Genomic DNA, 16,176 nt, shown 5'->3' with positions numbered 1-16,176 from the left:
GAGAGAGAGAGAGAGAGAGGTGGGGAAAGGCGACCGTGGCTGAGCTTCCTTTCCAAAATGTTAATGTATTAATCAACAGGAGAATAATTGTCTCTTGCTCCCTTATAAATCTCGGTTGCCATTAGAGTTGCAGGGAGGGGCTGCTGGAGCCGCGTCCCTAAATTAAAATTGTTTACATTGCTATACATTAATTTTACGTGGCCATCCCTCACTCGGGGTTCACTGCGGTTTCTCCCCAGCTGAGCAAGTCATTCCTCTTCTGACAGAAAGCATTGGTGGGGGAGTAGAAGAGAGCGAGCCGCTTGTAAAAGCAAATTAATTGCAAGGCAAGATGTTAAATAAATAAAATAAAAGCAATAGGCAATGATTGCTTTTTGTCTTCAGTTCAGAAGAGGTTGATGGCACGCTTTTGAAATCTCCCAGAAAAAGGAGGGGGGGGGGACAGAGAGAAGTTCAGGGTTGATCCACCACAGTGCCCAATTGAACTGCAGTTCACAGGGGAGAAGGTAGAAGATCCTGCCTCCCTGTTGCTCCTTCAGAGAAATTTGGTCTTTCTTTGAGGGTGGGGGGACATTGTTTATGGGGCTGCAGCTACAAGGTATGGATTCCCTATCTCAGAACGTGCCCCCCCCCCCAGCAATGTGTCCATGCTTCCGGTGGCTTCCCCTTCTGCTAGCATCTCCTAATTCCCCCTCCCCCAATGCATTCCAGTAGTGCCCAGCAGCCTGAACCACTTCCCGGGTCCCATTCGGGACTCTCTTGGTCTAAAACGGGCACCCAACCTTGGCAACTCTTAAGTCTTGCGGACCTCAGTTCCCAACTCCAGGAGTTGAAGCCCACAAGCCCCAGGATTGCCAGGGTTGGACACCCCTGGCCTAAAATAAGTCACACCTGCGCGAGGAAAGGTGACCGAGGTCGCCAGGGTCCATCCTGACCATCTTCTAATTGTGGCAGATTCTCGAGCAGGAGAAGAGAGCGCCATCACGGCGGTGGACCATGCGGTGATCGGCGGAGTGGTGGCCGTGGTGGTCTTCGCTATGCTCTGTCTCCTGATCATCCTGGGGCGGTACTTTGCAAGACACAAAGGTCAGTGCAAGGGGGACGCTGGTCAACAAAGAGTCCGGGCAGGAGGGGTCTTGGACATCCCCTTTGCCCTCCCCCTGCCTGTTCTATGGGCTTAAGGGGCAGGGGGGGTCTGTATCATAGACCCAGCTCCTTCCCCACTTTTCCGCCCAATCAAGCAGAACCTTTCCCAGGGCTGGACAGAAGGTCCTTGTAGCCAGAAGCAAAAAGTGGCTCCTACCTCTAGAACAAGGTCCCCAAACTTGGCAACTTTAAGACTTGTGGACTTCAACTCCCAGAATTATGCTCGCTGGAGAATTCTGGGAGTTGAGGTTCACAAATCTTAAGGTTGCCAAGTTTGGGGACCTCTGCACTAGAAGGCCCTCCTGGTCCTCCCTTGCAGGACTTGTAGAGAGTTAAAGATGCCGGAAGGAACTATGCCATTGGTCCAATTTTTTTCTGAGGATTTAATCAAGAATCGTGGAGGCTACAAAACCAGTTGGCTTGGCGGTCTCACTCTAATCGGATGGACATATGTCGCCCTGCCTATTAGGTATTCCTTAAAATGTGCGTGGGAGCTTTGTAGGGCTAAGAGCTTTGCAAAATGCTTTCCCCCCACCCAAGAAACGGAGGGTCTTCTGCACAGTTCATACATCAGGCAGGCCCTACGCAGCCTCCTCCTGGAGCTCAGTCTGTACGGGCAAAGGACATTTTTCAAGACCGTCAGAAGGTCAACTGCCTTGCATCATAATTTGGGCAGACCCCTTCGAAAGATGCAGGGTTTTTTTTATTCACCTGTGTTGCTTGGATTCTCATCATGGATGCCCCCTTTTAACCCATGCAGCCGGTTGCCAACATCTCTGATCGACAGACTGGTTGGGGAGTTGTTGTTGGCAGTGGGGGGCAACAGCGGCCAAGTGCACCGGGACTATCAGCTGAACCTCTGGGAGGTCAGCCCACCAGAACGGATGCATAAAGACCTGCAAGGCCAGCTTTTCCTTAGAATATCCCTCCAAGTGGGGTGAGGGGAGATTGCTCGGTCGCCAGGGATCGAAGCCCGGTGCCTAATGGCCTGGGACACCAGTCACTAGGGTGTCTCCTGGTGCAATTCGGTCTAAATCCTCAGGCACCTCCCCCTTCAGAATCTCAGGGAGGACTGATTTGACTCTGAGCCGACTTTGATCAGCCTCCTGCCTGGGGATTTTGGAAGCTGTCCTCCCTCACATCAGGAAGACCCGGAATTAGGGAAGGCCGTTCTCCATGCAGCCCCCTCCCCAAAGCAGTGGCGGGGGGAGAGGGGTGCAGAAGGGCTGGCATGGCGGAGCAGAAAAGGTCCTAGCCAAAAGTTTTTGCATTGTAAGATGGGAAGCGTGGAGTGGGAGGCCTGGGAGGAAGAGCCTGCAAGGGGGGGTGGGGGCTGAGCTGGAGTCTCCCACCTGGCGCGGCAGGGTCCCTGAGGCCTCTCTCCTTCCTTGGTGCAGGTACATACTTCACTCACGAAGCCAAAGGAGCTGACGACGCAGCCGACGCCGACACGGCCATCATCAACGCCGAGGGGGGACAGAACAATTCCGAGGAGAAGAAGGAGTACTTCATTTAGAGCCCCCTTGTTCCAGGAGGCGCCCAACGGCCGGCCGGGCTGAGGGAGGCCCAGCCCTCCCTAGAAGATAAAGACAATGATGTTGGAAGTTGCTACCAGCTTACAGCTTTTTTAATTTGTCTCTTTCGTGTGTCTTTCTTTTTCTTTTCTTTCTTTTTTTCTTTTTTCTTCTTTTTTCTTCTTTTTCTTTTTCTTTCTTTCCTTTTCTTTCTTTTTATTTTCTAAATTTATGGCTGGCAAAATGTGTGGGAGTTGAGGAGTCCCAACGTTAAAAAAAAGAAAAAAGAGAAAAGGTGTTCTTTGTAAAGTACACTCTGCTGTGTGACACTTCTGTATCATTGGGTTGTTAATTCTATGGCCAAGTTCAGCTTGGATTTAGTTTAGTCCCATCATTTACAGAAAATTCTGTGCCTTGTTTTATTTTTTATTTCATTGGAGGGAGGGGAAGAGGGAGGGCGGGAGAGAACCGACAGTTTCATACAGTTCCTACTTTTTTTTTTCCTTCCTAGCCTTTCTTGGAATTGTCTGCTGGAATCCCTTGAGAAGAGATTTGAGCTGGTTGGTTATTGATGGTTTTTTGTTTTTTGTTTTAAATCTCGTTTGGTTTTGTTAGTTTTCTCTTCTTCTATTTCTTCTTCTCTCTCTTTTTTTTTTTTTTTGGAGATTCTGGGTTCTATTTTGTTGTTGTTGTTTGAAACCGTGTCATCAAAGGAGAACCAGCACACCTTAGATTTCATTGTTTGAAACTGAGTGTATCCATCATCCATCATAAACCCTTGTTGTGAGAGCTTGGACCAATAGGCTTTGTAGGAGAAGGGGCAGCCGCTGCCTCCGTTTCCAGTGTAGCAGAGGCGAGCACCTGGGCTCGCTCTGCTTCTCACCGAGAGCCAGAAGTGGGCTGACTTGAGCACCTGCAAGCAAAGTGTGTGCCTAGGGAGCCAAACCTCCTTTCCTTCCGTGCTTTTCCGCGCTCCGGAGAGTCTGGACCGGTGCGATCAGCCTGCAGGTACCGTTTCCAAGATCTTCCCCCAAACGGTTGCCACGAACGGGGGGCCAGATCCTTCGGGGACAGCAGGCGAAGCCGAGTCGTACAAGGAGGAGGAAGGGTTGACTTTGGCTCCGATTTTTGGGGTTCCCAAAGGTCCCGTCGGTGGCTCCCAATTTGGCCCAGCATCACTGTAATTTGCTGGAGGCAGAAAACTCTGTGAATCGGCCAAACTTGTCCCCTTTTGCTTTTTTAAAAAAATTTTCCTCCCTCTTTTCGTTCTGCGTATTCTTTTGGCCTCGTTCGATCCCTTCTTCCCTTTGGCGCTTGGCGAAAGAGGTCACGGCGTGATCTCGGCCTGCAAGCCCTGCCTGTGACCCATATGGGGCACCCCGAAGTCCCCACGGCAGAGGCTGGGAGAAGCCTGCCACGCCTTCGGGATGTGGCTGTCGGACAAAAGGCAGCGAGCGGGGAATGGAAGAGAAGCGAGCTTTGCTCTCCAGCTGGGCAGCCCCGGGGCCTCTGTCCCCAGGAAGTCAGCGCAGCAGCGTTTCGTTTACTTGATCCAAATTTTTTCAGGCTGAGTGGGTGTGCAAGACAGAAAGAGAGAGAGAGAGAGAGAGAGAAAGAAAGATTGTTTTCTTTTCCCTTTTCCCTGACTTCAGCTTCCAAATGGAGCCTTGGTTCCCTTCCTCAGGCTCATCCTCCAGCTACCAATAACGGAACAGTTTTCCTCTGGAAATGGTGGGGGGCACCTCCCTCTTGGAAAGCCTGGGAGGAGATGGAGGAGGCAGGGAGCATCTCGTGGCTCCAGAGTCATCGAGGGCGGTGTTTCCCCACCTTAGCAACTTTAAGACAAGTGGACTTCAACTCCCAGAATTCCTCAGCAGCAATGCAACACTGGCTGGGGTCTTCTGGGGATCGAAGTCCACTTGTCTTAAAGTTGCTACGGTGGGAAAAAAAACGCCCCTAGGAAAACTGGGTCCCTCCGGGGGAGAATCCACGTTGGAAGCAGGGTTGGCTTACAGGGAAGCACTTAAAGGATACTGGCTGATAGATTTGTACGGCTGTCCTGTTATATACTTGCAAAGATTTATCGCGGGGAGGGGAGGGGGGGGAGAGAGACTATCATCTCTTTACGTCAACATCTTTTTTTAAAAAAAGAAAAAAAAAGAAAGGCTTTTGAAAATATTTATTTTTAAATTATTGGCACAAACATTTAGACGTTAACCTTTCGCTGAAGAATTTGGCACGCGAAACCCATCCTTTTTAAAAGAACTTTCCCATCTTCCCTCCCCTGACAACTCCCCCCCCCCCCCCACCCCCCCCACCTTACCATCCTTAAGCCATGAACCCAAACCCTTGGCCTTTGGCTGCCCCCTACCCAATTTTGTACCACGCCATCTTGTTTCTCAGCCTTCGGACCCACCGAAGACCCCAGTCGGGGGCCACACTGGCAGGCAGGCCATGGACAGCTTCTGAACGATTTTCAAGAGGGAGGGGGCCTTTTTTTAACCACCACCGATCCCAGAACTGGCACATCCTCTGCGCTGAGCGGCTCATCTTTGTTTTGGAAAGTGTACAGTAGTGCCGTGTTCCCGATGTAACTTTGACTTAATACTGTTGAGATGTCTCAGGTTCACGTGTTTTGATTGGTGTTTCCGTCTCAGGTAGATTGCAAACTTTTTGGATCCCACACCTTGGAAGAGACCGCAAGGAGCAACCCCCACCCGGAAAGGGTGGGCAGTGGGTCTTCCACCATCGCCCGGGAAGGAGGCGCTTTTGAGGAGGAGGAGGCGGGGGGGGGCGGTTGTTCCTGCAAGTGTTCCGTGCACTGTTTGAAATGTATTGTTAGCTATTGATTTGTGCAGGTTTAGATTCCAAGAGTTAGGAGTTGAGAAAGAACAAACTTGTTTTTTGGGCTTTGGTCATTCGGATGAGGTTTTATTTTTTCCCCCCTTTTCCTTTTCCTCAAGACAGAACCAAAAGGAAAGTTGAGGAGGAAAACGAAGGGTGCGTTGCTAATGCCAAATAAGCTTGTTCTTGACTCGCCCTTTGACCTGTTTTAATTTCGCCCCCTTAGGCCGATTCTGTTTAAGGTGTCCATGGATGATGTTACAGTGTAAGAAAACGCATAACCATTTCTTCCCATTCACATTTTGTATTGGTTCATGTATACCATTTTTACAAAGAGAAAGAAGTACTATAAAGTATCTGTCTTCTTAATAAAAACAAATTAATGTTACAAAACTAGTTATGTCCTCAGTTGGTGCTTATTTCTCACTTCTGTCTCCTTGAGTCTCCTGGCTCTGTCCCCCGTGGCCTGCTTCCTGAAGCCGAGGGGGTGTTACCCATGGACCCCCTTCCCAGTGCAAGTTTAAGACAAGCGGACCTCAACCCCCAGAATTCAGAACTGCTTCTGAAAGGTCATGGGTGGTCCTGCTGACACCAGGACTTCCTTTGAGACCTCCCGTTAGCCAGAAGGTCAGGCCTCCCCTGATCCAACAGCACCGAAAAACCTCATGAATAGCCAAAGTTGGGCCTCTTTGCTTCCTTGACCTGTCTAGGATCTTGACCAACAGTGGTCCAAAAGACCTTTCCTCCATTGGATTTGCCTCTTCAGGGCTCCCACAGTGGCATTCAAGAAAGCCCAGCCATGCCAACAGGTAGTGAAAGGCCTCTGAATTCTGGTCTGTCTTATTGTTCCTCCCTCAAGGGTGTGCTGTAGTATTTGCAAGCTTGCCATTAAATTATTTGTGAAGAAATGCTCTCCAATGGAGCTGTAGGGGAGATTTTTTTTCACTGACAAGTCTTAGTGGTTTCTTGTCTGATTTCAAAAGAAGATCAAGGGAAGCCTGATTCCTTGAGGACGGGCATCAGAGTTGGCAGATGACATTTCCCCGGACATTGGTGTCAGCAGGAACGTGAAATGGGTCCTCCAATGCCCCATCATTCACTGTCCTATGAAAACCATAAAAGGAAAACTCTACTCAGTAGAAGAGAATTAGTTCTCCCTCTGGAGAAACTGTGCTTTTTTCTGCTGGAAAACCCGCCTGCCTTTCTCAACATCCTGTCCTTTGTCGACAGGAAGCTTCATCTGATTATGTTTTTTGAGTGTCAGGCTGAAGGGGAAGGGAATCTGGACTCACTCCCCAGAATTTGGTTCTTTCCCTTGATCTGCTATCTGGTTTGATCTATTATCTGAGCACACTGTCACAGTCCCTTTCTTCTCATTGGCTGAGCCCTAATAGAAGAGGTGGCAAGAAGAGACAACTGGCTATATTTATTTGGCTAGAAACAGTTGGACTACCTGACCTGAAGCTGGATAGTTGCTAATTCTCTTTCCTTTTTAAACTAGATGGCTGAGTGAGTTTTGGGCCTCCCACAAGATGTGTGTTCCTGTTCCTTGGCTCATTTGTTCCAGAAGAAGAGGTTTTTCTTGAATAAATGCTGCCTTAAACTGGATCAAAATCTAGAATTAACTGCTCAGCCTATTTTCCCAGGCAATTCCTATAGAATTGAGCTGCCTTTTGGTTAAACGTCATTCCAACATTCCTGGTTTTCTTAAAATGGGTCATCTTTAGCTTTGGGTTTCAGAATATCCGAGTGCATTCTAAGGAGGTACATCAACCGTGATACAACTCCTGTGGACTCTGGTCCCATACGTGACATTGGCAACTTGACCATGAAAGTCACTATTCATTTGAGGAAACTGAGGCAGCCTCCTGTGCGGCTGATATTCAAGCAGTTGACCACTGGCAGTCTGTTCTACAAAACCCAACGGTCTGCTTTCTCGCAGCTCCAAGGGTTACGAAGGGATTCCAGAGTTTGCAAATAGGACAATAAAATAGCAAAAACCAGGCTGATGGTAGCCTACCAGAACATAGCAACATCCCAAAGCTAACGGCTAGTTTCTCTTCCCTGATTGATATTTGTTTATATCAATAAGGGAACTTAGCTGTTTGGCCAAACTTACTGACTCGGGTCCTCAATAGGGAACAAGCCACAAAGCCTTCAGATGTCTCCTTTAGAAGAGGTTGTCCTGATACGGAGTTCTTTCAAACACTTTCCTAGTTCTTCGGATTGTGGACCAGAATTATTTTAAGAGCCTGTGGCTTTACCATGGCTTATCTAGGAAAGGAGAATGCCCTTGTTTTTGAAGCTAATCTTTAAAGCCGGGGAAAACAAGAGCCTCAACCACAGGAGAAGAAATCAAAGTTTGCTGCTCCTTTCTAGAAACTTGCCGCCTTCTCCTTAATATGCCTGGTTGCTTCATTTTCCCAAACCTGATCGCCTTAAATCTTTCTTAAGTGATATCTCCTCAGGTTAATTAATCTCCAAGCTTATGCTTGCTGTGAGCAGCAGGCAGTCGGTCCTGAAGTCAGCAATGCTACGATTGCATCTCCTAATGCTGTTTATCCTGCATTAGTGTTTACTTAAGGAGAAAATTGATCTGTAATTGATATTTCAATCTTCCAGAGCCGATGTGGGGAGAGACTAAAAGAGCAGACTTGAGCAACACGGAAAAATTTGCATGTCCGTTTTGCCTCTACTCAGCTTGTCCCATATTAATGCCAAAAGTACAAGTTGGCGCTAAGGCTGCCCTCCCGGGCCCTCCTTGCTGGGCCCGGCCTTTCCACTTGCAATCGTTTTCCGTGCTTTTTTGACTGAAGGCTCCTTGATGCAATCATGCAAGGTTTTCTGCTCTCCTCCCTCCCCTCCCACTTGATCCTCTGCTGCATTGCTTGATCAAACGAAGTGGCTCTTTGGCCCCGCAGCAGTGGCCTCTTCAAGAGCGATTGCCTTGTGAAGAACGTTCTGTCCCTCAAAAAGTCACAGGTTGGGGAAATGTCAGCTTTGCTCAAGAAAACAACAATCGAAAGTCGCTCTGGAAATGATGATTCTGCTCATTGCTACCCTGATCAAGCTGCATCTGGAATATTATCTCTGTTTTTGGTTGCCAAGGTACATCCAAGAAAGCTCTTGAAAAATTGGAGAGGACAGAAGACAGCGGCGATGATGACGAAGGTCTCGGAGCCCAATCCCAAGGAAGAGCTGCTAAAGGAAGGGGGTGCCTACAGCCTAAAGAAGAGAAGTCTGAGCGAGCGGTTGGCAGCAGTTTTCCCATGCTTGGACATTGAAGGGGGGCAGGGCATTTATTCTGAGTGGTCCCTGTGGTTGGGCAAAACCCAACAGGTGGCGCTTCATAGAATTCCAAATTTGAAATAAGGAGGACGTTTCTCTGCATGAAGCTGTTGGGCAGCTCGGCCGCTGGGATGGTTTTGAGCAAAGGTTGGGCTGTCATTTTTCTGGGATGGCCTGAGGATTTCCATCAAGATCCTGAGCACATTCCAAGCTGATGCCCCAGTTCCCTGTGCCCACGGAGGAGTTTTAGCCCACCGCGGCAGAGAAGACTGGAGTTTCTCTTCTGGGTCTTAGCCTGCAGGGCTCCGTGGAGCTCTCCTTGGTCCTGATTTGGCTGCCTGTCCCAGGCAGGGCTGCTTCCTGGTTTCTTCAGCCACCACCTGGTCTAAACTTGCTCCATGCGAGTTCAACTCCCCCTGCCTAGATGTAGCCCATTCAGAATTCATTGGGGTTTCCCTGTGAGTCTTGGGTAATCAGAGAATTCTCTTACTCGTTGCATTTTAGCTCATACGATTCCTAGTTGAACCCTTGCAACCCTCTTTATAAAAACGTCTCAAACTAGTCTGAGGTTCTCTGCTGCTCCCACCACCAGTTTTCCTCTGCTTTTACGCCCCCCACCCCCAGCTAAACCGAATCCTGGACATATTTCTTTCTGATGGTTTACTGAGATGCGTTCAGAATTACATTGCACAAAAATACTGCTTTCTTATAAGAAAAGGAGGAAGGTTGGAAGTTTGACCATTTCTGATCCAAATCTGCGTAAGAATTAAACAGATCACCACAAACCCTTTTGAGAAGCTGAGCTGGATTAGAACTTCCTGTCTTCAGGTGTTTTCCAGAGCTATTTCATGGCCTACCTTTGCTTTCCAGAAACCACAAGAGCTGCGCGCCTGCTCTGGATACTGTGTACAGTATTGTTCTTTGGCTGAGCTGAACCTTTATTCTTACTCTGGGCACATCCTCTTAGAAATACCTGAAGTTTATGTGGCTGCCCAGCTAGAACCAGAGAAGTCTTTTGTAACCTAATCTGCCTGTGACTTCCAAGAGAGGCTACAATTCCATTACAGCTTTCCACATACTGCATGGGGATGGAACAACAGAGAGACGGGGAGAGAAAGCACAGCTCCATTTTGGGGGTGTTTACAACTGTGTGCATTGAGAGAACTGTTGCCAGAGACAACAAGGTTAAATCATTCCTTTGCTTTCCACCACAGAGCTACAGCTTGAAACTTTCAGGTTCATCCTGCCATGCTCTTCTGCTCTCATGGACCAACTAGGGTGCCATGTCTGCGTTTCTGGACATACCATAAATATTCTACATCCAGAATGAAAGGGGAGGAGGCTTAAATGCAAGATGTCCATTATCTGAAAGGCTCTATAGGCAAAGCAATCTGGCCAAAGCTGTGACTTGCCGTTATCCATTAGCTACATCCTTTTTTGTCCTCTGGCAAGGGCAGAACTGAAGTCATGAGTCTGAAGCTAAGTCTATTCAGCAAGTGTGGCCCCCTTGTTGCCAGGGAAGCCTCTGCAACCTGTTCCAGGTCCCAAGGAACCTTCAGGGCCCTTCCTACTTCAGTGTACCCATAAGTGGGACTCAGAGATGCAATCAAGTGTTGGTTACCAAATGCCATTTAAGCTCCTCACAGCCTGGATCAGCTAGAGAGCCTCAGTTAGCACGACCATTTATCCATCTGCACAGTTGTCCTTTTCAAACTGTAAAAATGCTCCTTGTTTGGAGTGGCAGAAGTGCAGGAGACCATTTTGTTTGCTTTCTTGCTTGTTTAGTCAAATGAGGGGTGTGGGCAGCCCACTATCTCAAACCACGCCACAGCAATCAGGGCCACGGGTGAATTTCGGTGTGTCAACCATTCTTGCAAGAACCCAATACTGGCCAGAAAAAAATGCTGCTATTTGTGTCCCATGTGGTGAAAACAGAAGGGCAGAATAGAGATTTTCAATCTATTTCTGGGCCACGGTGCTGTTTTCCCTTTGCCAATTGTTCTTGCTAAGGATGAATTATAGTCTGCATGTTGAGCCAGAATTGCAAAACTTTGGGTCTCGGCCAACATTTTGATCAGTCTCCCCAAGTGAACTCTCTTGCGCCGAGCAATTTTGCCCTGAGCACACCATCTGTTTTGCACCATTTGGAGGGGAAGTGACAATGCACACTGGTTGCCCGAGTTTGTGGAGCTCTGGGGAGCCTCCATGGAAACCCAAACTTGGAAGTGGAGCACTATCTAACGGGCTAGTGTTGAGAGAAGCTCACAAGACAGGAAACGTTTCTTGGGCTGGATGAGTGCTTACGCAAGGCACTTGCTAGCTGGGACACGTGAATGAGTGTGTTGCACATGTGCTAGTGCAACAGTTTGTAAATTGTATCCCTTTGTCCATCTGGAACTGCTTTAATCAGAGGGTGAATTGCAGAAATGGTTGCAGATGAAGAAAATACATCTGAATTCGAAAAATACTTGGCAGATTATTTAAACAAGAGGACTTCAGAAAATGTGTAACACTGAGGAGGTTTTGTTAAAGGCCAAACCAAATTGATACTTGAGCAATTGTCTTTGGAAGTGCACGAGAGTGGGTGGGTCATCGGGATGGCCCAGAATGAGGCATTGGAGAACATCCAACTTGAGAGCCTGCAGTGCTGCCCCTCATCTGCGAGGGCAAAAGATATTTTGCAGCCGCCCACCAGCCCTTCTCTGCCCTTCCTCCAGCCAAATGCATCTTACCCCATGCCACATCTCAACTGCAGAGTCAGGAAAGGATGCAGCTGCTTTAAAGAGCAAGGATTCCTTATGTGTCTCTCTCTTTGTTCTGAAGTGTCATTTGTCTTTAAATCCAAGAATTGCACAGCCATAACAGCCTTCAAAAAGAGCAATGTTCTGCTCCTGGAAAGTAAGGATGGACGGGGAAGAATACTAAGGTGAGGAAACGATCATGGTCTGGCCCTCCCTCACATTCAGGGTTGATCTCCAAACTCTTTTCTGGTGCTTGGTGATCGTTTTTCATCCTGCCCACAACAGGGAGGGATTCTAACAGGTCTCTGGTCTTCTGGAAACCTGTGAACTTCGATTTAAAGTACATTGTTTGCAGTAGTAAGTTGAGCACTTCTAAAAGAATGAATGATTTCCCCCTAATTGCACAATTATTTTATTTTGTAGTCTTCAGATCCGTGGAAGTTCAGCTACATCGAGTGAGATATTACTTTAATTAATAAATAGTTTTGCTTCTGATAATTACTGCCTTGACTTTTCTGAAAACTGAATGCTACTAAAAGTCAAGGCTTTCATCTCTAGTGCCGCATAAAGTAATTGTGCAATTAGTGATAAATGTTGCTTTGACTTGTGGCATGTTAAGGAACAAAAGGAGGGAGGGCCGTCGTATTGAATGCACACGTTAGAGATGTCACGGAGAGGAATCGGGAGACGATGCCACCTCGAAGCACGGATCTGAGATAACTCATCATTGATTGAGAAAAGGGCTTGACAGCAGGCTAATAGGTTTTCTGATGCTTCAGTCACAACTCCTAGATATTGGTTTGTGATGCCGCACAATGCATCGGTTCTCCTCTCCCCTCCTCTCCTCCAACATTACTGTATTGATTTGAAAGTCCTTGAGTTCAGTGCCTCTAACTTCCCATTTGTCATCTGGGTAGCCTTCACTCAGGCAAAATGCATACAGTTGGGCTAGGAGAAGTCAAAGGGAGGATTTCTTTTTCTTAGGATATTATTGCAGGGTCCATGGTCCTTCCCTCTAGAGCCCCTCCCCTCCATTGCCTTAAGGGAAACTCCACTTTTAGAGTTGAGCAAACCTTTGCAGGATGCAGCCCTCTGCTTTATCAGCTGGTGTCTTAGAGATAGCAGAAAACAGGAGTGGGTTTGGGGTGAGCAATGCTGCCTCCCACCCTGTTTTCCACCCCAGAGATCACTGTGTGTTACCTTTAAGGATGGAGACATCTGTTGAGTCTCTCGTTTTCAAAAAATGGAGGCTGGTCTCTCTGTTTGTCCCAGCAGCTCCTCGGTGGGGGAAGAGTCTTGGGTTCCAGGACCCCAAAACTCACTGGGAAGTCGGCATTTTCTTCAACTTTCCTTTGAAACTCTGATCAAGTGGACTTCATACTTTCCACATTATATCCCGCTTTGGCCACCATGACCTTCCCCATCCCAGTCCGTCCTTTCCCTGTCATTCTGCCCAAAGAAGAAAGTTGGAGATCTGTAAAATCTGTCCTTCTTAAAAAATAAGGTGTACTCTTTTCATCTCATCAAGTTTTTTTCTCCCCAGCTATAATTCAGAGTTTCACAAATTAGTTGCTTTGGATTCGTAAAACTCACCTTTCCAAGAAATTGAATGCTTAGGTTCTTCACAAAGGTACGTGTCCCAGGATAACGTTACACGATCCAATCTGGGTTGGTCATGAAGAAGTTCCCTGAAGATGGCCTCAGCACGAGTCTGAAAGCTCAGAAGAGTAAACTTTGGGTCCCAGTGACCGACCCAGATTAGATCTTGCAACGTGGGCTTTTGCCTAAATCAAATCATCTTTTGCAGGGAACAGTTGCAAACAGAGTTCAAGTCATCATCCTTGTCACAGGCTAAATGCAGGTTTTCATTTGTGTTACTCTTCTAAGCAACAATCAGCCCAGGCCAAAATGGACTTTATTCAGAAGCATTTTCTTGACCCTACATTTTTCTTCTATGGCAGTGTGATGCCGGTTATTCTAAAGCAAGCATTTATATGGAGGGGGAAAAAAAGAATGGCTCTATTTATAGTTTTTCCATAAGGTCTTAATACCAAAGCCTCGAACTTGCATGATGTGTTAAAGAAATACAAAAACAGGAAAATCCACAAAAGACGTCAAAGCAACAGATGAAATGTTCTTTTTTTAAAGCAAACAAATCCCATAATGTGCATTGAGCCACCAGTAATGAATGGAAAATAGAAGGGTCAGAAATAGGAAGCCCTGGAAAGGTTCGGAGAATTGGGATGAGCATCATCTTCATATAGACATCTATTATCTATCATCTATTATCATTTATCTGTTATCTATTATCATCTATCTTATTATCTATTATCATCTATCTGTTATATATCATTATCTATATCTATCTATCTATCTATCTATCTATCTATCTATCTATCTATCTATCTATCTATATCTATCTATCTACCTACCTATCAGATTAATGTAGCCCACCAGTTCACTAAACTTTCCCAGAAAGTTCTCAGCTCACGTGAGTGTGGAACTCCTGCCACTCACATTGAAGGGAGGGGCAAAATTCCACTTGACTAGGTGAGCTGGTGAAAAGCTAAAGGCTTCTAGGAGAATGGGAATTCCCTACAGAGGCCACCATGAATTCTGGATGAAAAAGCAAGGCAGAAACATAGTGCTGAAATATTATTTATGGAAAACTCATAAGTTAGAGAACAGGGCTAGAAGGTTCCTATTCATTCGGCATTCGTTGCAGTTCTCAGGATAACTATATGTGATTTTGTAGCACACAAACGCCCCAGAGGAATCACTGTTTCTGGAAGTGGCTTCCAGCTCTGGCACTGTGTTTTAGGGAGGAGATTGACAGATTGAGAAGACCACCAAAAGAGCAACCAAGGTGACAGGGTGGCTGGAAGGAAAACCCCACGAGGGATGGATTGGAGGTGCGGTGTATGGAAAAGACAGGCTTGTAGAAGACATAATAACTGTCCTCCAAGATCTGTAGGGCTGTCATGTAGATGATGGGGCAGAATTGTTCAGAGTGTTCCAGAAACAACGCAAGAAACAAAGCATTGAAATTACAAAGGAGGCAGAGAACAGCTGGACGTCAGAAAAACACAGAAAGAGCTGTTCAACAATGGGCCGCTTTGCCTTGGGAGACAATGAGTGTCCTTCACCAGAAGTATTTAAACGGAAGCTGGAGGATGTTGTGCCAGAGATGCTGTTATGGTGGTTTGCATGGAGAAGGGAGTTAGTCCAGGTAACTCCCAAGTCAAACTTTACGTTTAATCCTACTGTTAATGAAAACTAACTGATTCATTCAAGAGACCTGGTCCCATCCCTTCCCCCACCGCTTTCTCTTGGCATGAAAGCATCTCCTTAAAACCTTGCAGAACCCACAAACTCCAAATGAAGACAGGTCTACAACACTCCACACTTCCTTCCGTTTTTTTTTAGAGGAGCTCCCTGGGACTTTGTTGACTGCTCCATCGTGAAATGAGCAAGGTCTCCAATGAGAGCCTCCAATTTCTTCTCCAGACCCACACAAATTACCTGATTGCTAGACACACCCCTGACTTTTGACCCTGGAGAAGGAAAAATCAGCCACTGGCCACTCTGGTTGTCCACCAGCCTTCTTTCTCAAAGATGACCACTCCAAAAAAAAAAAAAAAAAGACACGCCCTTGGTCTCTGTGGGCAGGTTTGAACAGGCAACAACATGCAGGCTCACAGTCTCCAAACCCTCCAGCATGAGAGGGGTGGTTCCTTTGAGCCCCTCCAGCCCTCCAAAGTAGTCTGAACAAAGGAAGGGAGTTATAGGCACCAGATAGAGTGCTGAAATTCTCTGGCGTTACAAAGTGGCTGGATCCCTTCCAGATTCAGAACAGGGTTTCACAACATCTTAACGCTCCTTCTTGGGGAAGGGCTTATCGTTTCCCTTTCTCTGTCCTGTCTGCCGTGTCTTGAACATGAAAGGGTGACTATCATTCCCTCCCCGCCATCTCCCCAACTCCAGATCTCCCAAGGACATTGCATTGGCAACTGCCCCGGGAGCATCTGCTGGGGAACGGATTGTGCCCACAGTATGGATTGTGCCCCTCCATGGAGTTGCATTTGGGGCTCCAGGACAGATGGCGTTCCTTCCCATTTTCTCCCCACTGGCCACCAAACGCCTTCTCCTACATATGTTGGCATCGCCTACTCTGTTCTGTGAAACTTTAATTTGGGAGGCCGATTCACAGCAGTGACCAAACCAGCAACATCCTCGTGAATCAGCTCTCTGTAAATGCTCTATTTAACACGACTGTGCCCGTAGTTAATACATGACAGATTAGGAGTATCACTGATTAAAGTATCACTAGGCTAAAGCCATGGCAGCACCATGTAAACTTACATAAAAAAAGAAAGCCCTTGAGGTCAGCGTGGTTCCCACCTGCCCACCACACCCTAAGAGTGACTCATAAGTCTGTCCAAACCTGTCTTTACTCCCAGGCCTGGGAAGCCAGGGCAACTGAGCTCAGGCACCTTGAAGGGGAAGCATTGTGTCTTTCCATTTTGGTGGCATTGGGTTGTGTTACCTTTGACGCTCATGATCTCTTTTTTTTTTGTTACACTGTTTGTGATTTTTTTAGTACCTAAACCATCCAGACTCATTTGGTGGCCTCTAAGTTATTG

The 16,176-nt window shown here is 47.1% G+C and overlaps 1 protein-coding gene across 7 annotated transcripts in view; it reads left to right on the top strand.

Annotated features, from left to right (window-relative positions):
* Positions 1 to 5,900, top strand: part of CADM1 (cell adhesion molecule 1) — a 192,736-nt gene extending 186,836 nt beyond the window's left edge. For all 7 annotated transcript variants that reach the window (XM_026709005.2, XM_087938688.1, XM_087938689.1 and 4 more), the window contains 2 exons: positions 955 to 1,086; positions 2,544 to 5,900. In XM_026709005.2, coding sequence (XP_026564790.2) covers positions 955 to 1,086; positions 2,544 to 2,662 — 251 coding nt within the window. In that variant the 3' untranslated portion in view covers positions 2,663 to 5,900. The remainder of the gene's footprint in view (positions 1 to 954; positions 1,087 to 2,543) is intronic.
* The last annotated feature ends 10,276 nt before the right edge of the window (positions 5,901 to 16,176 follow it).

Source organism: Pseudonaja textilis, chromosome 9, assembly GCF_049901715.1.
Source record: "Pseudonaja textilis isolate UNSWEBS1 chromosome 9, rPseTex1.2, whole genome shotgun sequence".
Taxonomy (NCBI): domain Eukaryota; kingdom Metazoa; phylum Chordata; class Lepidosauria; order Squamata; family Elapidae; genus Pseudonaja; species Pseudonaja textilis.
Note: the sequence above shows the minus strand (reverse complement) of the source record. Positions and strands in the feature narration are given on the sequence as shown.